The sequence below is a fragment of the Miscanthus floridulus genome, chromosome 7, assembly GCF_019320115.1.
Source record: "Miscanthus floridulus cultivar M001 chromosome 7, ASM1932011v1, whole genome shotgun sequence".
NCBI classification, from domain to species: Eukaryota; Viridiplantae; Streptophyta; class Magnoliopsida; order Poales; family Poaceae; genus Miscanthus; species Miscanthus floridulus.
This window is the reverse complement of record NC_089586.1, coordinates 19,226,838-19,253,221: the sequence shown is the minus strand read 5'-3', so window position 1 is coordinate 19,253,221 and position 26,384 is coordinate 19,226,838. Positions and strand designations below refer to the sequence as shown.

General features: G+C 46.6%; 1 protein-coding gene and 2 pseudogenes across 1 annotated transcript; all 3 read left to right on the top strand.

The window, feature by feature from the left end:
* Positions 1-2,482: 2,482 nt before the first annotated feature.
* Positions 2,483-6,391, top strand: LOC136462725 (uncharacterized; annotated as a pseudogene).
* A 1,992-nt stretch (positions 6,392-8,383) lies between these two features.
* Positions 8,384-17,991, top strand: LOC136465181 (uncharacterized; annotated as a pseudogene).
* Positions 17,992-25,551: 7,560 nt separating this feature from the next.
* LOC136465179 (secreted RxLR effector protein 161-like) lies at positions 25,552-26,121 on the top strand. The gene has a single exon (XM_066464022.1). It carries the CDS (start codon positions 25,552-25,554, stop codon positions 26,119-26,121), a length of 570 nt encoding a protein of 189 aa, XP_066320119.1.
* The last annotated feature ends 263 nt before the right edge of the window (positions 26,122-26,384 follow it).

Here is a 26,384-nt window from a genome sequence, read left to right as displayed (position 1 = left end):
AAGGCCTAAGACAACCTAATTTTAGTTGTCTTTCTTTTCTATCGAGATGCAATGGTTACATCTTTATAAGAGAGTGTGTGTGTGTGTATATATATATATATATATATATATATATATATATATATATATATATATATATATATATATATAATTTTTCACTAACATTTATTTTCTCACCCAAATGCTAGAAGTGCACTTATTTTGGCCCTGACGAGCCGAGGGGAAAGAAAGACCGCGAGGATAAGTAGGCCGGTCGTTGGATTGTTGTGCCTGCGGGGCCTGTGTGGGCCCACTAGCCGCAGTCTCTTCCCGTGGGGGCCCCGAACGTGTTGACGCTTCCGTGTGTCGAGCGTTGTTTTCATCTTTCCGACGCAACTAGCACCCGAACGTCCGGCACGAGCACGCGTCCGGACGCCCCACGGGACCACCTATCCGATGCGAATAGAACGAGCGCCCCCCCCCCGTGTCTGAAAACAAGTGTGCCCCGTGTGCGGCCCGTCCCCCACTGCGCCGCCGTGCCTCGTCGCGTTGCCATCCCCCGCCGTGCCGCCATCCCCTACGTGCCCGTTGCTCTCCACGCCATCCCCACCGTGCTCCATCACCCTGAATGTCCAATAAGAAAAAGTTTCCATCGGAAGGATTTGTTGCAACATGGAGCAATGCGAGATGCAAACATCAGAAGTATTACTTATTTGCAACATCAGAACAAGACGACTGCAACAACAGAACAAAGCTACTGCAATGCGAGATGCAAGATCAGAAAAAGAGACTAATGCAACAAAGAAATATTATTTGTTGCAACATCAGAACAAGACTACTGCAACAAAACAGAACAAAGCGGAATGCGAGAAAGCAACATCAGAAAAAAGACTAATACAACAAAGAAATATTACTTGTTGCAACATCAGAACAAGGCTATTGCAATGCGAGTTGCAACATGAAACAAAAAAGAGACTAATGCAACAAAGAAATATTACTTGTTTCAATAGCAAAACAAGGCTACTGCAACAGAGCTCGCGGAACCCTAGCCATCGCCGCGTCCCTCAGATCCAGAGGAGGAGGAGGAGGAGGAGAGCTCAGATCCAGAGGAGAAGGAGGAGGAGCGCTCAGATCCAGAGGAGGAGGAGAAGGGCTCAGATCCAGAGAAGAACCGACCTACCTCGTCAGAGCCGCCGTCGTTGTCCTCGTCTCCGGTGGGAGGAGCGGGAGCCATGTCTCTAGGGGTACGGGGTACCAATGGAGGTCACGGGAGGGGAGGAGGGAGGAGGGAGGGAGCGTCGGCGGACGGGCGGGGTGGCAGTGAACTGGGCACGGCGTCCGTCCCGACGGGCGGGCGGCAATAGAATGGAGAGGAACGACTGCGAGAGTGAGCGAGGAGAGGATAAGGATGAGTGCGGGAGACAACATCTGGAAGACGACGTGCGGTAGGGACAGATCGGTGAGGCACGGTTTTTGATGCGTCTGTTTCTGTCCGGACGACCGTCATATATGATTATCGTTTCATTTTTCTTGTGTCCACGGCTCCATGCCCACACAAACGGTCAAATCTGGGTGGTGGGTCTTTCTATTAGGCCGGCTGTAAGCAATCATTAATTGATCGATTATTATTAAAGAAGGAACCCACAGCCAGGCAGGCATACGTGGGCCTGGACCACCTCGAGCCATCGTTTTGGTCGTCTGTGATCTTGGGCTATGCCCCTTTTCAACGACAGTCACCAGAATACAAGATTCATTCTTTTTTAGGTAACGTTACATGTAGAAAACTTAATACCTTTTTTTTTTCTTCTCTAACCACATGACCCAAAAGACAACAATTTTTACAAATGAGTCTCTAGGAGAAAGAATACTCAGATTTGGATTATACCTCTCCTGACAACCAAAATTGATCTTCTATATAAGTATTCTGTTGGAGGCTATAGATATCCTGCTGGAGACCTATTTTGGATTTAGGTACCCCAATGGATGGCCTGTTGGAGATAGCCTAAGTGAGTGAGTAAATAAAGTAGAGCTCCCACGTTTCCCCTAAAAAAAAGTGGAGCTCCCTCATCCAGATTTCAACATCTATTTTTACATGAACTCCAACCGATCTCTTATATTTGCCTCCCACTCTCACATACCTCTATTTCATTCAGGTCTTATAACTAGTATTTTATGCTTCATGTGGGATAACAGAAGAAGACACATCCAAATCAATCTCACTGCCGCCAAAAATTTCAGTCTTAGCTGTCCATTTTCAAATTTTCATCTTCCTACCTAAATAAACAAAAAACACACACACAAGTTGAATGAATTTTATTATGAACCTTTACAACAGCAAACAATGCATTTGTCTGCATCGGGTCTGTTCGTTTGAACTTATCAGCCGACTTATCAGCTAGAATATTTTTATCTCACAATAAAACAGCTTCAGCCGATTTATCAGCCGACTTTAATACCAGCCCAACCCGCCCACCACGATTGCCCACAATGCATCGCATCAAAGCTCAAATTGAATGTTCCGAGGCGCTGCTTCACCAGGTCCCTTGCAAATTTGGTGTACTCCTGCAATACGCTTATCATATGCCCACCGTCGTCGGCCCGACGTTAGTCGATTTCATCCCCGACGGGACCGGGGCTCCGCTGCCGCCTCTCCGCCCCTAGATGGTGAGACCGAGGCCTCGAATCCGCGCCGTACCGCGAGGCTCGGTGCTCCTCGTCCCGCTCATCTACTCTGGTACGGACCTCTCCCTTCTCCCCTCCAATTCCCCCTCAGAATGAGGACGCCTGCCCCCTGATGATCCAATCCCGCGCTAGTAGTGTCCAGGCTGCACCCCTGGGCACCGGCGGAGAAGGGCGTGTGCCTGCCACCCCCAACCACGCTGAAGCGGCCTGACCGTCTCGTGCTCGGCCCCGCCGCCGGACAAGGCCGCCCTAACCGACTCCAGTGCCAAGGTTAATCCTCTCGCTTCGGCAAGCTCCATTCGTGCTAAATTTAGTGGTTTTTGTGGAGGCTGCTGCTTAGATCTTAGTTTGAGACATCTAGGGCTGTCTGGACACAGAGGATTGTTTTTAAAATTGAGCAACCATTACCAGTACCAATGTCATTGTGGCAGTGGATTTTGTGTGTGTTGAGGGTACAAATTAACGTTCGATAGTCCATGTCCAACTAAAATGTCAAGAGTTAGCTCGCTTATGCATCGTGCACTGGAAACGTTTTATTATGCTATCACAGGGTAATGTTTTTCTTTTCGAGAAAAAAATGATAGGGATACGATTGTATGCTCATTCTGCATTGTGGCTCTGCCACTGTAATATTAGATTTTGTTGAGCTGGATTTACAGCCTAACAAACTGGAAGCTTTTGTTTTCTGTGACAAGCATGGGGCAAAATCAGGATAAGAATGTTGCTTTTTGCAAAATCAGTTCATCAGGGTCAATAAAGTAATTTCTCTAATGCATTGCTTTGAACAGCATGTTTCAGATAATAAATCTAGAATCTTGATGTTCCACTTATATCTTAAACATGATATTATGTAATCTTAACTTAATAGTGGTAGATTGCATTCTGTCTTTCTCAAATCAGTACCTCCATGCTGTTGGCACAACGTAACCTAGTGACTGAGTTCATATGACTGATGATGTTTCTCTCACTTTGCTCAGGACTTAGAGCTCTGAACAAGATTGACCTATCAAGTGAAGAGAACTATTCTGAAGAACACATTTCTTTTGTTACTGTATTCACAACCTACAATTCTGTCTCAGCTGGAGATGGAAAAATTCCATCTAATTCTGTAACTGTTGGAAACCATTCTTATAGCAAAATAGAAAGATCCGTGGCCATTCTGAACACTTTCATCAGTTTCATAAGGGTACCTCTTCCTTTTCTCTAAGTTTGTGTGAATTTTGTTTACAGGTGGCAAGTTTAACACTAACACTTTGATGTGGCTCGAATAATTTTCTCTCTTGTGAATAATAGATTGCAAGACACCCCATATATTTGAATTAGAGTTGAATCTCTAGTTCCATCCCTATGTTTATGATAGCATATCCAGCATTTCAACTAAGATGTTCCAAGTCCTGCATTATTGTATGTTGTGAGTGATTGCTATCAAACATTAATGTTTATTAGAGTTACTAAACAAGTAAACAATTGGTACTTTCTTCCTATTGTTGAGATTGTTATCCCGTGTGGTAGGAAAACATGAAAGTAATGCAATGAATGTGAATACTAACATCACTATCTTAACCCTTTCTAGAAATGACGTATGAGTTCATGGTATTGCTACCTATGCCCCATAACAATTCAAATATCCCTTTGCATCTTATTTGAAACTTAAAATGTGCAGTGTGCTACATTAATTCCAACAACAATTGTGATGTGAGTTATTTAACACCTGATCCTGTCTGTAAAGCCCTGCAGGTATCAATGCCAAGAAGTAACGTGATCATATTGACTGATCCTGGTTCAAAAATTTTAGTAAATCAAGGGAGTGCTACACTATTGCCTATTGAAGGAAACTATTCTCGAGGAAATTTGATGCTTCAAAGAATAAAGACATACATTGCAAGTCTATCACTCTATCAGCTTCATTTAGATCATTAAATTTTATGCATATGCTTTCTCAAAATTACTTCTTATGTGATCCACGTATTACTGCTATCGTCATATCTTTATGCATTATTTTCAACTGTAAGAATTATATTTATGTATCTTATCCTCACATTCAGGCATTTCTGGAGCAAAAGCTTGTGGAATTTGATAGAATGGAGGGGTTGAATCATTTTGTTTTGACTGATTCCGATATAGCAGTGGTTGATGATCTTGGACATATATTCAAAAAATATCCCCATTGCCATCTGGCTCTTACTTTTCGTAATAACAAAGGGCAACCTTTGAACTCTAGGTTTGTTGCGGTAAGAGGAACCAGGGATGGCATCACTGAGTAAGTTGACAGCAATTGAATAGATCATATTATAGAAAGCCAGCAAACTTCAAATTAAACTCTCTTTTTTCAGAGCTGTGGAATTCTTGAAACAAGTCCTTGAAGCTTACAGCTTAAGATATATTAAGACTTCCCATATGCTTGGTGACCAATTAGCACTGGCATGGGTTGTCAAGTCTCATCAGCCATCGGCTTTTGGAAAATTTTCTAAGCACGAGGCATTTACTGGTGAAGTTAATGGAGCATCTGTTCTCTTCTTGCCTTGTGCTGTTTATAATTGGACTTCGCCTGAGGGTGCTGGATAGTTTCATGGTATACCCTTGGATGTTAAGGTATAACACTTTTCTTGCTTGTAAGGGACTTAATAAGTCAAAAGTTTCTCTTTTTCTTCATGTAAATATTTTGGCCTAACATTAATAAAAAAATAGTTTCTGCGCAGGCTCCTTGTTACACATGAATACATGATGCTAAATTGCTCATATAGATGAGAAAACTAGAAAGATTGGTTCATCGTTACTTTTTAACGCATATATGGCATTTATAGTTCAATAGTAAATTTCTGAGTACTGTGATAATACTGTGCATTGTGGATTCATGATGTTTTCTTTTGTTATAAGCTATGCTCCAATTTATGACCACTTTGTCAGCATGCGAATATGGGTCGTTCTTCCAGGATTATACTAATCCAATAAATGTGCATGTTGTGTAACATTGTTGTATATGCTTTCTATTTATTGTAACATCTAGAATAAATCTTGTATTGTTTTGAGGTTGTCCATTTCAAAGGTTCAAGAAAGCGTTTGATGCTCGAGGGATGGAATTTCTACAACAAAACCTCTAAGCTGTCTGATATGCTATGCATAATCTTGAGAAGTGGCCGGACGAAATATGACTTCTGAACTTTTGGTTAAAAACTGACACATGGTATCCTCCCTCACTCTCACCCTCATGATCTTTATTCTTTACCGAACTAACCTGATTATTAGACATTTAGACTTTGTCCTTTGGTATGAAGTGTTCTGTTAACAAGTTTATCTTTTCTTTACAGTTGATCCTACTAAAAGCTGTTGTGTGCTCCTCAACTAATACAAAAGTTGCTGACCATGGGATGTCGTTGCAAGAATTGAGAATTTGAATCAGCATAAAATGGACGAGCATCTTTAAGCATGTAACAAGAATATGGTAAGCTACTTGTAGGATGCAGAGATGTGAGATTGGTGTGAAACTGTTTGATAGCTCATTAGAAGTTACAATCCATACAAGGAGAACAACAAAGGGTGACCATATAGGGATTCACCATTTGTTTTTTTGGTTTATCCCTTCCTGTTGAATATGTTATTTGGTTCCCCATCACTGTACACTATATCTAGGTGGTAGTAAAGGCAATTTCGCCATCAGATATTATTACTGGCGCTGTTTCAAGGTGCCACCGGAAAAATTTGTGCTGTTTGCGCTTTGCAGATGCTTTATGCCGTCACTGCATTTTCACCTATTCCGTAGTGTTAGTACCCCAAGTTTGTGCAACAATGTTGTTGTAAACTGTCCTTCCTCGTGCGGTTCGGTTGATGGTTTCTGCGGCTGATAAGCCGGCGGAAGCTGATTTGTTGTAAGAGAAAAACACTGTTCTATGGTTGATAAGCTATACTGATAAGTTCAAGCGATCTGTCACAATGGCTGGTCGATCGAGACGAGGTTCTTCACTAGCCGCGTCGAGACTCGAGGAGAAGGCAGATGAGGTTCTTCACTAGCCGCGGTGGGGAGAAGGCGACGACGGTGGCATAGCTCCTGGCCACCTCCAATGGCCGTAGGCAGTGCTCGGGGACATCCCCTCCGGCAGCGACAAGTTCGAGTTCCTGGATGTCTCGCCCGTGTCATTCTCGGCCATGTTCTAGGAGCAGCACGTAGGGGTGGACATGGAGGCGGCGAAGTGCCCTGCACTGCTACGCTGGGTGAAAAGGTGCACCGAGAGGGAAGCGTGCAGGACATGTGCGCCATAAGGAGGCACTAGCGTCTCGACGTCTGGCCTCAGCAGCGTGTCCGGACGCAGCTCCTCACCCGTACGATACGATCCATAGGAGCCTGTCCAATACAAGCGACTCACCCTAGTCTTCCCACAGCACGCCCATCCACAAGCGCAACGTGTGTCAGCCCCCAGCCCGCCCCGTCCGTAGCCCCTAGGGCGCTGCGCGCCCTATCTCCTGGGCCCAATGTGCCTGTTCCGCAACCCCCTCAGCTCGCCACGCCCCATCCCCTGACGCCCGGGGCGTGCCCCATGACTCTTTGGACGTATTTCTGAAACATGAAACACTTGCGACATAAGAACACTTGAATGCAAATATGTCTGAAGAAGATGAAACATTTGGAACATGCATATGCAACATATGTATGAAACATATGCAACATCTAGATTAAACACCTGCAACTTGGAACATAAAAACACTTACGGCAACATTTGGAACATACTATTGCAGCATATGTGTGAAACATATGCAACATTCAGATCAGAATGCTTGCAACATACGTCTGGAACAGATGAAACATTTTGAATAAACGCAACATGCCTCTTAAACACTTGCAACATATGCAACATGTGCAAACATCCCTGATCTACTTTTGCAACATTCATATGAAACAATTGCAACATACATCTGAAACGTTTGAGACACTTTAAATATGCATTTGCAATTCAGGGTGGGCGTTCGGTTCTCGGTTCGGTTTCAGTTCGGTTCCCTCGGTTATTGATGAAATTCGGTTCTTAGAAAACAGGAACCGATCGGTTCCAAAAAATTTTAGGAACTGAGCATTTCGGTTCTCGGTCATTTCGGTTCGGTTCCGGTTCTAACCGAACTAACCGAAATTTTTCAGAAGACCTCAAGACAATAATGAATATACTTGTTCTAAGGCAAATTTATTCAACACTATATTTATTTTTAATAATAATAATATATAAGAAAACAATAGCAATATAGTAACACAAGTTCAAATATAAAACACTACACATAAACCAAACATAATCTACAAAATACAAGTAAGCGAAGTATAATTCATGTAATTCGGTTAACCGAGGAACCGAATTTTCTTCGGTTATTTCGGTTCCTCAATATCAGGAACCGAATTTTTCGGTTCCGGTTCTTTTGGTTCGGTTCTCGATTCTCGGTTAAATTTGCCCAGGGCTATTTGCAATATAGATGCGGGGAGGCCTGGGTCGGTCTATTCCGGCCGTCGAGGTGGGCGGCGAACGGCGGTGCGTGACCACCGCCAGCATCTGGCCGCGCTCGTGGGATCCCTAGGCTCGGCAAGAGGCGACCCAAGGCTCCCTAGCACGTGTGCCCAGCGGCCATCAGCAGCGGCATCGGTGGCGAGGCACCGCGGCGGCGTTGGGGATGGGGAAGAGGCCGGGGAGGCACTCTGCTGTTAGCGGACGCGAGATAGAAAGTGAGATATGGGTAGAGGAGGGGCGCGATGAGGGATGGCAGCGGCGGGTGGGCTGCGCGACGTGGAGGTCAAATCCCCACGGACCGGGAGCGCAACGAGCAGGCGAGCAACGCGAGCAGCATGGACGAAAAGCGGCGAGACGAAGTGTGGCGCGCGACGTCCAGACGGACGGATGCCCGCGTGGAGCATTATCGGCGCCACAAACAAAGAGTTCTATCACATTCCGTGAACACACCACTTAAAGCCTAGCTGCAAACGATCCAAAAGTTTTTCAAGTCAAGATGCTGCATCCACTCCTTACAACTGACCTCAGTTTTAGTTGAAGCATGCAGATGTCCGGACTCGAATTTGAATTACCATGATATTAATTTTTCCCGTCGCACCCTGTTCGCTCGTCTTTTCCGTCATACTTTTTCAGCGAATAAATAATATTTTTCTCTTCCAATAAATCAGCAAATAGTATTTTTCAGCTTGTCTTTTCAGCAAAAACGAACCAGCAATCAAGCATGATGCTAGTAATAAACTTTAAGAACACAGGAGGCTGTTCAGATTAGAACTTGCATGAGGCCCTAAGTAGGCCCATTAACCATCCGAATTAGTAACGGATCCATCGGCGCTCACGAGTTACGATCCATAATAAGAACCGCAGCCAGGCAGACTGCGAGGGAGGAACACGACGAGTCGAAGACCACTGATCATCGGAGTCGGAGGCGGCGGATCACCGATCATGGGGACAGATCATGGGGGACAGATCACGGCGACGTCGATCCCGGAGCCGGAGCCGGAGACGAGGCGGCTGATCCTGACCGCATCAGCGACCTCCCCGACCACCTCCTCCACGACATCCTGATCCGCCTCCCGGGCACCGCCGACGCGGCGCGCACGAGCATGCTCTCCCGCCGCTGGCGCCGCGTCTGGGCTCACACCTCCGTGATCTCCCTCCACTACATGTGCGAGTTCGAGCCGGAGTCCCCGGGCGGCCGCGTGCCCGACCGTGTCGACGCCGCCCTGGCCGCGCACGCCGCCGGGGCCGGGGCGACGACGTCGACGGTCAGCCTCAGCCGCCTCGAGATCACCCTGCCGTTCGAAAGCTCGACCCACCTGCGCACGGACCGCATCGCTGCGTGGCTGCACGTCGCAGCGCCGCGCCTTGCGGGGGAGCTCCGGATCACGCTGCCGTTGTGCCTCCGCAGCAGCGCCAAGGACGACGGCGACGGCGAGGTCCTTCTTCCCTTGTGCGAGAGGGCCACGTCCATCAGCCTCGACCTGAGCCATCACACCCTGCGGTTCGCGCTGCCCCCCGCCGGCGGCGTGTTCAAGGCGCTGGCCACGCTGACGATACGGTCTGCCTACCTGCACGGCCGCGAGCTGGAAGCTGCCGTGTCGTCGTCTCGCTGCCCGTGCCTCAAGAAGCTCGTGATCGATTGGATCATGCTGCAGCAGGATGACGGCGATGGAGCTTGCGACCTATCCATACGCTCCGACTCACTGGAGTGGCTCGAGATCTCCTACGCTGTGCGACTCAACGGCCGGCTCCGTGTCCACGCCCCAAATCTCCAGACGTTTCATCCGTGCATCAGGTGTGACTTGTGCATGCTTGCCCCGAAGCTCTCGGAGGTGCGCTGGAGCAGCGGCCATGCCTATGACTCCAGCCGCCATCATCTCGCACGCGCCGGCCACCAACTCCGGCGCCTAGAGGTAGAAGCCGATTCTTCTGGCTTCGCTTTGATGCGGCAGTTCAACACGGTTGACGAGCTGGACCTCACTGTAAACCTTACGCGGGTATGGCCTTACACATTTTTTAATTTTTGTATTACTATTACTACTAGTATGAAATTCATTTTGAAGCCTTTTAGAGTGTCATGACATACAAAACTACCATATAATGAATGTAGAGTGTCATGTAGCGGTGGCGTGGAAAAGATGAAGAGCGGTTAAGTCTATTGGAGCTTTAATTTCTGGTTTATTTTCTAATTTTTGTAATAAAAAGCCAGGTATTGAACCTTCTGTAGATGCTCTCTAAGAGGCTAAAAAATAGATAAGTTATAAAACTTTCAAGTAAAAAAATCTCTTGTATGTGCCTGTTGTATGTGCCGACGGGGTTTGGAAGACGACGACCAAGGCTCATTTGATCTCTTGTATGTGTCTGTTGTATGTGCCTGTCAGTAGCATGAATCATGAATGAACCGTCAACCAAGGCAATCTAAACGACGCTTAGCGCTGGTTAAACCCCATCGGATCGGATCGACAAGCGATGGCTTACGTGATTTTAGAAGATGTGTGAGGTCATGAGAGCGTGTGTTTTTTCTCAATTTTGTCGAGCAGGTCACTTAGAATTAATTTTTCCATGAAACGTCCGCGAGCTCGCCGATGTCGAGCAGATCACTTAGAATTAATTTTTTCATGAAATGAAATACTTAGAAATCATGCCTTTTACTTTTTAGAATGAATTTTTCCATGAAATGAAATACTTCGAAAATAGTTAGAAAATTATAGAAAATCTGTACTAGTTGAACTTGCAGACCATGTTCATCTCGGCTAGCATGTTCTCTGCCGAGCGGTAACGGACGTCAAGGAGGAGCTTTGATTCTACGAGGGAGAGCGGCAACGGTCGTGGAAGACTGTGTTCCCTTCCTCGTAGAATCAAACCTCTTCCGTGGCCAAGTACGATGCCGTCCGGTGGAGAAATGCTCGCCGAGATGATCACGTAAGTAAGGTCATGAGAGTGTGTGTTTTTTCTCAATTTTGTCGAGCAGGTCACTTATAATTAATTTTTCCATGAAACGCCCGCGAGCTCGCCGATGTCGAGGAGGTCACTTAGAATTGATTTTTCCATGAAATGAAATACTTAGAAATCATGCCTTTTATTTTTATAATTAAATTTTCCATAAAATGAAATAGTTAGAAAATTATAGAAAATCTGTACTAGTTGAACTTGCGGACCGTGTTCATCTCAGCTAGCATGTTCTCTGTCGAGCGGTAACGGACGTCAAGGAGGAGCTTTGATTCTACGAGGGAGAGCGGCAACGGTCGTGGAAGACCGTGTTCCCTTCCTCGTAGAATCAGAGCTCTTTCATGGCCAAGTACGGTGCCGTCCGGTGGAGAAATGCTCGTCGAGATGATCACGTAAGCAAGGTCAACTAGTACGAATGGTTATTTATTTAAACATATTTTTAAGTTAGAATTTGATGGATATTTGATAACTTCAGACCTACAAATATCATCTACAAATGTTACTATCCTCGAGGTGGCACGTCCTGCAGGAGTCCATTTTATAGACATAGTTTTTATTTTTTATAGATATATCTAGTGGTGTAAAAGCTAGATGGCTGCCCTGAGAGACAACATGGATGAAGAAATGATGGATATTATCGACACCGACACTCAATTTGTCGATGGTGACCAGCAGGATGTAGATGACGGGAGTCAATACCTAGCTCTTGAAGATAACCAAGAAAATATTATGCAAAAAAATACTCGCGAGATATATATATATATTTAAATATTATATATATATATATATATATTTGAATATCTATCATCTATTATGTGTACACATGATATTTATTTATTTATTTATTTTTAAACGTAGCCCTCTGGATCGACGACCACAACGGCGAAAAGCAAAAATATTCGAGGCCCGAAAAAGCCATTGGAGAGGCGCTACATAACATCGGAATTCAATATTGAGACAGGCGAACCACTTGGTCCACATGCAAGGAAATTCGTGCAACACTGTGGGTGCCTTGTAAGGGACAGACTTCCGATTAGTGCCCATGAATGGAAGCAAAAGATCAACGAGCATCATGTTAGTTTTGTCTCTGATCTTGATAAGAATTTAATTTGGGATGATATCCTTCAACATTTCACGTTACAAGCGGATGATTATGATGATATCAACGATGATGAATTGAAGGAGCTAGTTTGAAAGTGGGCTATGAAGAAGATGGCCACACAATTCCAGACTTGGAAGAAATCCCTATACACGAAATATGTCAAGAACCTAACGCCTAATTTCAATACTAGTGGCCCGCTCGCGAAGTTGAGGCCTTACTGGAATGATTTTGTACAGTACAAGACATCAGAAGAGGGTGAGAAACGGGTGAGAAGGAACCAAGAGAATGCCCGACAGAAGGTATACCACCATGGCATGGGATCAGGTGGCTACGCGACTGCCATTCCCAAGTGGGAAAAAATAGAAGCGGACATTCTTGCCAAGGGTATCACATCAGAATCACTCAATTAGCCCAAACGTGCAAAAAATTGGTTTTTCGCTTATGGGGAAAGACTGAACCTAGAGACCGGGAAGCTGGTTCATGGTCAAAAACTCGAAAGAGCAACACAAAAATTATCTTATCCTCTACAAGCTAAAGCTATTGGTGCGTTCAGGCCCAATAGAGAGAAGGATAAACTAACGTATGCCATTGGGACTACTGAACACAGTGGCCGAACAAGAGGTTTATGACAGAACATTTCTTGGGAGCATGGTTTCCCGAACGACAGAGATACCTACAGAAGCCGGCAGAGAAGGAAGGATGAGGAAGCAGCACGGATCAGTAGGTTGGAGGAATATGTTCGTGAGTCACGGGAGGCGTTGCTTCAAGCACAAGAGCGCGAAAAAAATATGAAAGCAAGAATGCAAGACGAAATCATAAAGCAAGTGCAAATAGTAATGAGTGCCCAAAGGCAGACATCAGATGCAGGAATCAACATTAATATTAGCCCCCCTGATTAGTTGAAAAGCAGCTGCGTTTCCATGGAGTTGCCAAATCAATATGACGCAATGCTACGTTTCCCTGTGGATGACATCACTGCACCGTTTATATCATGTGAGCTATATATTCCAAAAGAGAATGCCACAATCATAGTGGCTCTCGGTATTTTTTCTCCTCTAGATCCTACCAAGACATCAAGAATCCATAATGCAATAATACCACCTGTATATGTTAGCGTCTCAGTGGATAGAGTTAACAAAGATTTTAGTGATCTGGCTCTTGACATTCTAGGAGGTGATGGAGAGAAGACTCTAGAAGAAGTAGAGAAGACATTCATACTATAGCGCAAGCGCTACATCATTATTCCTAGGGTCTCTAGTCTACCGCCGCTTCCTTAATTGCCAGACAATAGGTGCAGACATAAGTGAACAAAATTTTTTTTACTAATTTTCTATTAACATGCATGATTAAAAATAACAATTTTTTATACCTAATTATTCTTTTTTGTACTCACACAGCAGGGTCTCCGCCAACCTAAGTCCAATTACCCAATCTCTAGATCATCATAGTGCTCCAAGAAATCAGGTGGCAACGCCGCCACCACCGCCACCTCCAAGGAGATCTCCAACGCCTCCAAAGAGGTCTCTAACGGCTTCCTCGTCTCCCTTGATGACTAAGAAGAAACCAGCTCCTAAGAGGTCCGCCCTGCAAACGAAGCCGTTGGCCCACCAGCTGGCAAAGAAGAAAGCCACATCTAATCCAATTATTCCTCAAAAACTATCTTACGAAAAAAGTGAAAAAGAATTAAATGCTGCAGTACAAAAAAATGTAGACAATTTCTTCGAAAAAGTGAAAAAGCAACGAGAAGCGAGAGAGAACCCAGAGAAACCGTACTTCTACCTACCTCCAGATCTTTTAAGAAAGAAGGTGTACCAGAAAAAGCGAGAATCTCAAAAGACCCTGCCAAAATCGGACTACGACCGCTCTCTCACCAAGTCATTTGAGGCGGCGCAGAAAAAGACTAGACTAGATAAAGGTGTTGCACAACTCGGACAACAATCGCAACAATCAGTCCCTCCTCTTGTCGTTCATAATGAATATGGTTCGAACTTAGAATTAGACGTCGATTTTAAGGAGCTGGCTCGGTTTTACGAGGAAACTGGTTTGGATCTTGCCCAAGTGCTCACTGAAGGACTATCTGCTCCGAGAGTGGATCCTTGGAAGAAATTTGAACATGGAAAGAGTCTATGCAACCCTGAGGCCTTAGATGATCTGGGTACGCAAATGTACCTGCTAAATAAGTGGTACATGGCGGCGTGTGAACGGGGAGGGGCCTTTGTTCCTGTTAGAGTTAGAAACCAACATTACTTTCGTAGCGATGACGTTATATATGTTGAGTTTATAGAATTACACCAACTATGCCACCTGGACTCTCTCGATAAAAGTTTCATTAGCTACTATTGTCTGTAAATGTGATTATTTTCTACTATTAAAGCGTATATATATAAAGCTACATGTATACATATAAATTATATATTCTTACACTATATTTTTATATATGCAGATATGAGATGACAGAACTCAGAAAGAGAAAGGATAATGATATTGGTTTCATTGATCCAAATGTCGTATTCAAACACCCTAACCCCCCGCCTCAATGGAAAGCTGAACTCGAGAAAAATCTCATGAGGTTCTTAGTGAACCAACAAAATAAGAACATACTCTTCTCCTACAACTTTAAGTGAGTGTTAAATAATTAATGTCGATCATATGGACATTTGTTCAATTATTTGCTTACTAGCTAAGCTATCTCCCATATATATATGTTGACTCTAGTTAATGTCAATCATATTTGTGTATAAAAACATATGCAGCAATCACTGAATATTGATGGTCATCGATATGGCCAATAGTCGCTTGAGCATCTTAGACTCGTTAAGAAAAGAGCAAACAGAGTACCAAGACATGATAGATATTATCCAAGGGTAATTTGATTTCTCTAGTAACTATATATACCCCGATCTCTTAACTGCAACAGTTATTAAAGACCAAATTAATTTTTTATTTTATTGGGCACAATGTTTAGAAAAGTTTTATTGAGGAACACCACATGAAAGGAACACGACATGAAACATTGCAAAGCGTCACTGGATGTAATCGCACATAAAGTAAGTACTAGCTACATTTATATAAATATATAATTCAATTAACACCATGCATGCTTTCAATTCACCGGATCTTTTTTCTCGTAAAAGTAGATTCTGAGGCAAAAACAGGGGAACAACTACTGCGGATACTATGTTTGCGAGTTCATCATAGCGTATGCAAAAAGAACTCCTGAAGAGATCCTCAAAATACGTTATATAAATATATTCATATATTCATAATGCTCATATATATAAGTAATCACGTAACCAACACACATATATATATATATTAATACTTCTTCTTTAGCTTTTATTGAAGACTCTATGGTTGAAGAAAAAAGTCATACGACGTGATCAACTAAAAGCAATTTAAGAGACCATAGCAGGATTTTTTAATGACCAGGTCCTCAACCCCACCGGCGAGTTCTACAATGACGTCAACGAAACATGAAAGCCAAACCAGATGAAGTGAATTTGTTATCCCAAGGATATGATAGAATAAACAATGCAAGCTTTATTTGTAATATATATATATATATATATATATATATTATATGTACATAAAATAACGTACAGTATATGTATATGCATGTAATATATACGTTAGTTTCATACTTTAGTTTGTACAAAATGTTCGAACATTATAAAAATATAGAATACGTATATTACTAGCAGCGTAGAATGCATATTCGAAAACCAAAATGAATTATCAATTAAAAATAGAAACAAAAAGAAAAAAAAGAAAATCTTTAGTCCCGGTTGGCAATACCAACCGGGACTAAAGGGTCGCCCCACGTGACCAGGCCGGGAGGCCTCTTTAGTTCTGGTTGGTTTTACCAATCAGAACTACAGATGCACCTTTAGTCCCGGGCGAGAAGCCGGGACTAAAGGATGGGTCCTTTAGTTCCAGATTCGTACTCCTGATTGAGAAACCGGGACTGAAGGGTTTCCCAATCGAGAGTAAAGACTGTTTCAGTGTCAAGGCGCTGGCCACGCTGACGATACGGTTTGCCTGCCTGCACGGCCCCGTGAGGTCGTCTCGCTGCCCGTGCCTCAAGAAGCTCGTGATCGAGTGGATCATGCTGCAGCAGGGCGACGGCGACGGCGACGGCGATGGCGACGGAGCTGGCGACCTATCCATACGCTCCGACTCAGTGGAGTGGCTCGAGATCTCCTACGCCGTGCGACTCAACGGCCGGCTCCGTGTCCACGCCCCAAATCTCCAGACGTTTCATCCGTGCATCAGGTGTGACTTGTGCGTGCTTGCCCCGAAGCTCTCGGAGGTGCGGTGGAGCAGCGGCCATGCCTATGACTCCAGCCGCCATCATCTCGCACGCGCCGGCCACCAACTCCGGCGCCTAGAGGTAGAAGCCGATTCTTCTGGCTTCGCTTTGACGCGGCAGTTCAACACGGTTGACGAGCTGGACCTCACTGTAAACCTTACGCGGGTATGGCCTTACACATTTTTTAATTTTTGTATTACTATTACTACTAGTATGAAATTCATTTTGAAGCCTTTTAGAGTGTCAAGACATACAAAACTACCATATAATGAATGTAGAGTGTCATGTAGCGGTGGCGTGGAAAAGACGAAGGAGGTGTTTGGTTCTTTAGTCGCTCCTAAAATTCATGTCACATCGAATGTTTAAATACTAATAAGGAGCATTAAATATAGATTAATTATAAAAATAATTACATAGATGGAGGCTAATTTTCAAGACGAATTTTTTAAGTCTAATTAATCTATCATTAGCACATGTTTACTGTAGCACCACGTTGTCAAATCATAGACTAATTAGGCTTAAAAGATTCGTCTCGCAAATTAGTCGCAAGTTATGCAATTAGTTTCGTAATTAGTCTATATTTAATACTCTATACATGTGTCCAAACATTCGATGTGACAGGAATTTTAGGAGTTCGTGCATGAACCAAACAGCCCCGAAGAGCGGTTAAGTCTATTGGAGCTTTAATTTCTGGTTTATTTTCTAATTTTTGTAATAAAAAGCCAGGTATTGAACCTTCTGTAGATGCTCTCTAAGAGGCTAAAAAATAGATAAGTTATAAAACTTTCAAGTAAAAAAATCTAGTCATTGAGTTTTGTAGGGTTAGTAAGATACAATATTATAGGCGTGTTTGATGAGGATCCTACAAGAAGCTAGGCTAACCTTTAGTGGTCGATCGTGATCACTAGGATCGTTTGTATCTTGGCCCTGACTTGGCTTGGCCCGTTTCTCGTGCCCACAAGCCAAATCAGTTTTTATAACCTACAAGATATCCTTTTGCTTCCCTTCCTTTCTCACGTCTTATTTCGTATCTTTGCAGGGCGTAAAAGAATACGAGAGATTTCTGAAATGCACGGGTACACTTGCTAGGTGTAAGGTTTTGCTGGTAAAATTTGTGGAGATACAGCATGGCTTTCAGCCAGCTATGCTACATCTTCTCCGAAAATGTGCTGGCATACGAAGGCTTGTGGTGCAGCTGAGGGACAGTATGGTACGTACATGCATTCCAATAAAAAAGTCTCTCCTTTTGTAGCTTCTTAAGATTGTAAGTCATTCTAGTTCTTAAGATTCACAATAAAAGCTATGTGTCTAAAAGTTAGAATAACTTACCCTTAAGAATGGAGGGAGTATATAATATGGTTTGCTCATAGGTAGCTATCAATATTTACTTCAAGTTAGTAGTCTTTTCAAAATTTTAAAATACATTTTAATTCCTTTCCTTAGGATGGCTACCCCTACTCGTGCATGGTGTCATCGAGATGTCTATGTAGCCAACTAGAGAACTGAAAGGCATAGAATGTTATGTTGGATTCACTTAAAGTTGTAATAATCGACAATGGATATGTTGACCATAAAGCTGAACTTGTGAGGCTATTGTGCCGATGCAGCACAAGATTTCACAAAAAAGTGGCCATTACCGTCTTGCATAGTGGACGAACAGATGATCTCCACAACAAGATTTTTAGTATTTGTCCTCTAAACAACAATTAGACCTGTTTGTCTGGTATTAAAACCGATTGAAACTGTTTTGTTGTGAGAGAAAAACACTATAGATTCTATTTGATAAGCCGGCTGATAAATTCAAGTGAACGGGCCTAAAACTAAAATCACCGTACGGGTGGTCCACGTGAGCTGACTTTATGTTTTTACCAAGCTGTGGTCCCGTGAATCCGATTTATTTGCCTAATCGGAAGCAATAAACTTTTTTTATTAGAACACGATGTGCTTCTGGACCCATAATAAGTATATATATTGTATTTTTTCTTTGAAGAAAAGAGAGTTTCGTAGATTACTCAGAAACATGGTTATCATATTTTCAAGTAGTAATCTGCTCACTGCTATGTTTTGGCTTTTCACAGGCAGACATAAATGTATTCTAGAGGACGCCTTCGGAAGATGGTCTCTATCAATGATTCTTAACGGTGTTGGTCCTGCGTACGCCACCGAAAATGGTGTTGCCAGTCCTCGCCTGTTCGCTTGGTGGTAAACGATCGTAAATTTTGAGTCAGAATAGTATTTTTCTCTCACACCAAATCAACCAGCAGTAATAATCCACGATCGTATACGGTCGTTTCAGCCCCAACCGAATAGGCTGCCTCTGTCTCTGAAAATCAAAAAGAAATCCAGCTGGAGCTCGTATGCCACCAAAAATGGGTCCCGTTCGCTTCGCTGAAAAAACAAGCCGGAACACTGTTACGGCTGATTTGTTGTGAGAGAAAAATATTGTTCCAGCTAAAAAAACAAGCTGAAAAGTACGGATTATAGGACAAGCGAACATAATGTTTTTACTCTGCCTCCGAAAATAATAATTAAAAAAAACTAGCTGGAGCTTGAGCTCTAGAAAATCCAAAAAAAAAAAAAACATCCAGCTCTGCTCTGGAGTCTAGCTTCCGGCATCACAACCACCGCTTCTCGTGGACTTGGTGAATCCGATTTATTTGCCTAATTGGAAGCAACAACTGTTTTTTATTAGAACATGATGTGCTTCGGTCAGTATATTGCATTTTTCTTTTTGAAGAAAAGACTGTTCCATCTATTACTCAGAAGCATGATTATTATAATTTTATAAGCAGTAATCTGCTCACTACTACCTTCACAAATAGACATAAATGCTTTCTAGAGGACGTCTTTATTATCGATTCTTAATAGAGACGGTCCTGCATACACCACCAAAATTGGTGTTGCTAGCTACATCATCTAGCTGACGCGACCAAAAATGATGTTTCCACTCTTGCCTCTAAAGATTAAAAAAATCTAGTTGGAGATCGTACGCCACCAAAAATGGTGTTTCCCCTCCCGCCTCTTAAGATCTAAAAAAATATCCAGAGCTTCTGCGGTTCCTGCTTCTAGCCCTGTTTGGTTCACCTTACGGCCTTGTTTGTTTCCGCGTTTGTGGCCCTTAAACGCGAGACACCAGAGAAAAACCCGTGCGCACGTCATGTGATTTTCACGCGTTGGTTGGTCGCGCGTAACCGAAGAAGTGGGAAAATGAAATGCGGAGGCTTAAATCGCAAATTACTGGATTCAAGCCACGTTCGGTTTATCGCGGTCGCGATTTTGCCGGTCATCGTTCCAAACAGGATGTCCACCACGCGGTGTGTTACGCCATTTGCGGTGGGAGAGCTGCAGTACCAAAAATCATGATCGCAGTTCAAGCCCCGCAGTACGTTGTCCGAGGTGGTGAAAAATCACATGTATTTAGCGCGATTATCGCGTGCTCGCACAGGGAATCCGCTTTTAAGGACAGTCCCAATGGTAGAAACTACGCACGGTTTCCATAGTAGCCACATGAGCAAGAAACTACCCCTACCCCCACAAAGTGGAGGGGTCTTCCTATAATAAGTGTTGTTTTTTCTCTCTCTTTCTCTCTCCTAGCACCATCTTCTTCCCCCGACCAGACTCCCCAAGCAAGAAGAAGCACAACAGGTGAGAGGAGGAGGGGGCAGTGGAGGCCGCCGGGACGAGCAACGCGAGCGGGCGTGGCGGTGTGCGCGAGCGGGTCCGGCGGGCTTGGCCGATCGGGGAGGGCGCGGCCGACGAGGGAGGTCGCGCAGTGGATGGCAAGAGAGCTCGCGCGGCGGTTGACGGGTGGGCGGGCGGACGAGGACACGCTGCGGCCAGTGAGCCAGCACGCGAGGTTTCCAGCGGGCAACCGTGCGCGGCAACACAGGCAAGCTCGCAGCTGCGCGGGCGAGCGTGCATCGTGGTCCCCACCTGTAGAAACCGATGGTTTCCTCCCAACGTAGAAATTGCAGTTTCTTCCTCCCTCAGTTTAAGAGCCGATGTCGTTTCTCTAAGAGGAAACTGTTTCCTTAAATTTTTCTCTCTTTCCTTGTTAATTAGGTTGTCATGTCAGTGTTTTAATTAGGTGGCATCTTAATTAATAGAGATAGAGACCATCATTAATTCCACATTGGACCGCCCTTAAAGCGGTTCCAAACTACTATCACCACCACCGCTCCTCCTGGACTACATATCCTATTTTTTTAAAACAAATAGGGAGTTAGAACTGACAATTAATTATTTTGAATAGGGAGGAGATTGTAGGTGAATTTCCCAAAATAGAAGGGTCCTTTTGCAAAAGAGGCGCTGCTGCCGGCGCCTTGGCAGCCACGTGTCAATTGTCAAGTGGTCCGTGGTCATGGACCGGGCGTGGACTGGGACGGTGGTCATGTTCTATGGCCTATGGTGGAGGTGGACCGACTATTATGCTTGAATGGGTACGCATCTGGGAGCATCGGACGAAGAACAGACCTCTGAGAGACAGCCTGTTCGGGAGACCGTATCGTATCGTGGATTATTTACTGTTGGCTGGTTTGGTGTGAGAGAAAAACACTATTCCCGGCTGGAAATTTACAATCGTTTACGAGCAAGCGAACAGGCTGTCCCTCGGAGGAGTCCGACCTCTGCACGGCTCGAGGAACAAGGAGGCACTGACCGGTGGGTTCAGCATGGCAGCTAGTTTTTTTTTTTTTTTTTTGAGGGGAACATGGCAGCTAGTCAAGGTGAGCGGCCCACGTATCACAGAGAGCAAGCGGGGTGATGGTGTGGGGCTGTTTTTTGCATGGGCCGAGGCGACAGTATGCGTTGTTGGGCTGACCTCGGGCGAGACAGAGTGGGCCGCGAGCATCGGTGGGCTGCGTTGGCTTGCTGGAGGGAGGGATTAGGGCCACTGCTACTGCTATCTTCGGCCGCTGGCTGTGTAGGGTAAAAAAGAAGGAAAAGGAAAAGCAGAAAGGGCCGGTTTGCTACTCGTGGGCCACAAAGAAGAAGAGGAAGCATTATTGACGAGAGCCGTTTCTTTTATTGATGCTTATTATATATTCTGTCAAGAGGATTCTCAATATACCAGGCAGCGCTATTCTACGTCCTAGGTGTAGAATTATTTTACACTAAGTTAAAACTGACCAGAAAAAAATACTGAGTGGTACTGAACCGTGTTCAGTATCAGTCAGTACTACATCCAGTACTCGAAATACTTAAAAAGAATACTGAAACGCGACTTCTGAATATATATATATATATATATATATATATATATATATATATATATATATATATATATATATATATATATGAGAGAGAGAGAGAGAGAGACCTAGGTACTGATTACGACCCGAGCCACGGGTGCTCCCTCGGTCCCTCCGTTTTTCTCCCGCACCCACCTCCTCTTTGTGGTATCTTTTTTTTTCATTTTCGTTCTAATCTCCAGCAGTCTGTTCGGTTGACTGGTTCGTATCGTTGCTGGTTCGTGAAGAAGTACTGCTGGCTGATTTGTGTGAGAAAAATACTGTTCTGACTGGAAATTTATGATCGTTTACGACAAGCCATAGCCAAACGAACAGGCTGCAGATCGTGGGGAGGACCCGGAGGAGACGTCGGTTTCGCCCCAGCTCGCCCCCCCCCCCGCACAACCCTAGCTCACCGCCCCTCCGCCGCACGACCCTAGCTCGCCGCTACCCCTCACGAGCCTAGCTCGCAGCCTCCCCCTCGCCTCCGCAGTCTCCGAGGCATGTTCAGCGGCCTCCGACGCCTCCGCAGCCTTCGACCACTCCCATCGCCAGCTCAACCCAATCTGGCCGCGCGCGCGGCGAGCTGGTGCGCCACCATGACGAGAGGTACAGGATCATCCCGATGCTGACTACTAGCAGCGGCACGGCAAGGGGTTCGCGGTAGATGTTGTCCCGACTGAGATGAAGCTCCACGTGTATTTTGAAAAAAGCCTGTGTGCCTGCTGTTGTTTCCCGTGAGCGGCGACGGCGTCCTCTCCCCCATGGGTGGCAGCGTCGGCGGGAGGTGGGCCCCTCCAAGTTGGATCTGACTGAGTCGTCGCTCCCCTCATCGATGGTAGCAGCGACAGGCGACAGGCCAGCTTCATCCAAATCTGGCAGCGCCGCTTCCTTCCCTGGCAACGACTTCCTCGGCCTTCCCACGGCAAGCCGTGCAAGGCGCACAAAGACGCCCAGGCCGGGGCATGAGGACGTGCCAAGGGTGATGCCCGCAGAGGCACCCAGGGCGCCGCTGCCGGCAAGCACAAGTTGGCACGAGACGACACCTGCCGCAACTACGGCCAGCTTGGCCATTGGGCCAAGGACTGTCGACAGCCACGACGTGGTCAGGCCCACATCGCACAGGCGGAGGAGGAGGAGCCGGCTCTGTTCATGGCACATGCAAGCATCGAGCTACCTCCAGCGGCACCGGCCGTAGCGGCTCTCCTCCACCTTGACAAGCCAAAAGCACACGCCCTCCTCGGCGACGGCTCTAGCAACGACAAGACTGATGGGTGGTGCCTCGACACCAGCACCACCCATCACATGACCGGTCGACGGGAGTTCTTCATCAAGCTTGACTCTAGCGTCCGAGGCTCCGTCAAGTTTGGGGATGCCTCCGGCGTGGAGATCAAGGGCGTCGGCTCCGTCATATTCACCGCCGTGTCTGGTGAGCACAGGCTACTCATCGGAGTCTACTACATCCCCGCATTGAGGAACTCCATCATCAGCTTGGGACAGCTGGATGAGAATGGTTTGCGCGTGGTGGTTGAGGATGGAGTCATGAGGATTTGGGATCACCGTCGCCGCCTTCTTGCCAAGGTATCCAGAAGCGTAAATCGACTCTACGTCCTTAACGTGTAGGTGGCACAACCCCTTTGTCTCGCTGCTCATTGGGATGACGAGGCATGGCAGTGGCACGAGTGCTTCGGGCACCTTCACTTTGAGGCCCTGAAGCGGCTCAGTGCCATAGAGATGGTGTGAGGCCTACCGTGCCTTGACCATGTGGAGCAGCTCTACGACGTCTGTGTGTTGGCGAAGCAGATGCAACTACCCTTTCCCCAGCAGGCGAGCTTTCGAGCCAAGGAGAGGCTCGAGCTTGTGCCCGGGGACTTGTGTGGCCCGGTGACACCAGCCACACCAGGAGGACGATGCTACTTCCTGCTGCTCGTCGATGACCTCTCTCGCTACATGTGGGTGATGGTCCTCGGCAGCAAGGGAGAGGCTGCGGATACCATCAGGCGAGCGTAGGCTGCTGCGGAGGTGGAGTGTGGCCGCAAGCTGCGTGTGCTGTGCACCGACAACGACGGTGAATTCACGGTGGCTGAATTCGCATCGTACTACGCTAATAAGGGTATTTAGCGCCACTACTCCATGCTGTACAGCCCGCAGCAGAACGGCATCATCGAGCAGCGCAACCAGACGGTTGTGGGGATGGCTCAGGCCCTTCTCAAGCAGAGGGGGATGCTAGTTGTCTTCTAGGGAGAGGAGTTGGTGTTGGCCGTCTACATCCTCAACCGCTCGCCTACCAAGGCGCTCGACGGCAGGATGCCGTACGAGGCTTGGCATGGGCGTAAGCCAGTAGTCTCCCACTTGTGGGTCTTCGGTTGCCTCGCATTCGCCAAGGAGCTTGGCCACATCAGCAAGCTCAACGATAGGAGCACTCTGGGAGTGTTCATCGGCTACGTGGAGGGCTCGAAGGCCTACCGCATCCTTGATCCGAAGACACAGCATGTGCGCACGGTGCGCGACGTTGTGTTCGACGAAGGGTGAGGATGGGCATGGGACAAGGCGGTGGACGACGGCTCGGCTTCGACGTATGACGACATCACTGTCGAGTATGTCCACTTTGAGGGAGCTAGGGGAGTAGGTAGCTCTTCTTCGACGAGCGCGTCTACCCTAGTCCCCGAGCCTCCATCGACCCCGACGCCTACTACTTCGATAGCACCACGCTGTCTAGCTAGGACCTTGACTACGATGAGTTCTTCGCCGACTCCACCACAACCAGCACCATCACGCACTCCAGCATCGGCAGGCACCTCTCTGGGCACGTCTACTCCAACACCAGCTCGTGTCGAGTATAGCTCAGTTGAGCTCGCTACTCCACTCTCTCACGATAAGGAGCGCATCGACGTGTACCATGACGGCAAGCCGTTGCGGTACCGTACGATAGAGAACCTTCTCAACGACCAGCCAGTGTCGGGACTAGTGCCTCATGACCTGGAGGCGCAGTTGCACCTTGCGTGTGACGACAGCGAGCCTCGGTCGTTTGCAGAGGCCAAGAGACACGCGGCATGGCGCGCTGCGATGCAATTGGAGATGGATGTGGTTGAGAAAAACTGCACCTGGGAGCTTGCTGACCTTCCTCGTGGTCACCACGCGATCACTCTTAAGTGGGTGTACAAGCTGAAGAGGGATGAAGCCGGTGCCATCATTAAGCACAAGGCTCGCTTGGTGGCATAAGGTTTCATGCAGCTGGAGGGGGTCGACTTCGACGACGCCTTTGCTTCCATGGCACGGATGGAGTCTGTGCGACTCCTCCTTGCGCTAGCTGCCTAGGAGGGCTAGCGTGTTCATCACATGGATGTCAAGTCAGCGTTCCTTAATGATGACTTGAAGGAGGAGGTCTACGTGCACCAGCCGTCGGGACTTGTGATCCCTAGCAAGGAGGGCAAGGTGCTCCGCCTGCGCAAGGCCCTCTATGGCTTGCGGCAGGCACCGAGGGCGTGGAATGCCAAGTTAGATTCCACGCTAAAGGGGATTGGCTTCGAGCAAAGCCCGTACGAGGCGGCCATCTACCGATGGGTTAGTGGAGGAAATGCTCTGCTGGTGGGTGTCTACGTCGATGACTTGGTGATCACCGACACCAAGGAAGCGGAGGTGGCGGCATTCAAGGAAAAGGTGAAGGCCACCTTCCAGATGAGTGACCTAGGGCCTCTCTCCTTCTACCTGGGAGTCAAGGTGCACTAGGATGACTCCGGGATCACGCTTCGACAGACTGCCTACGCCAATCGCGTCATTGAGCTAGCTGGGCTCACCGACTGCAACCTAGCTCTCACTCTGATGGAGGAGAGGTTGAAGCTGAGCCACGACAGCACGACGGAGGAGGTGGACGCTATGCAGTACCGGTGTCTTGTGGGGAGCCTTCGCTACCTCACCTACACATGGCCAGACTTGGCATTCTCAGTCGGCTACGTTAGTCGGTTCATGCAGCGACCGATGATGAAGCACCAGCAAGCTACGAAGAGGATCATCCGCTATGCTGTGGGGACTCTCGACCACAGCCTCTACTACCCTAGGTGCCCTGGGACGGCACACTTCGTTGGGTACAGCGATAGCGACCACGCCGGCGACATCGACACCAGCAAGAGCATGAGCAGGATCCTCTTCCTCCTCGGCAAGTGCCTCGTTAGCTGGCAGTCAGTCAAGCAGCAGGTGGTGGCCCTGTCCAGCTACGAGGCTGAATACATAGCGGCCTCCACCGCTTCGACTCAGGCACTGTGGCTCGCTCGACTGCTTGGTGATCTCCTCGACAGAGACACTAGAGCGATGGAGCTCAGGATGGACAGCAAGTCCGCTCTGGCCCTGGCAAAGACCCCATTTTCCATGAACAGAGTAAGCACATCTGGGTGAGGTACCACTTCATCCAAGGCTGTTTGGAGGAAGGAAGCATCAAGGCGAGCTACATCAACACCAAGGACCAGCTTGTGGACCTGCTTACCAAGCCTCTTGGGAGGATCAAGTTCCTTGAACTCTGTTCTAGGACCGGGATGGTTCAACTTTCCCGCAAGACAACGCACAAGACTTAGGGGGAGAATGATGGATAAGTCTCTGTGTGGCATCTTGGACTAGCATCTAGGACAACATCTAGAACTAGCATCTAGGATAGCATCTAG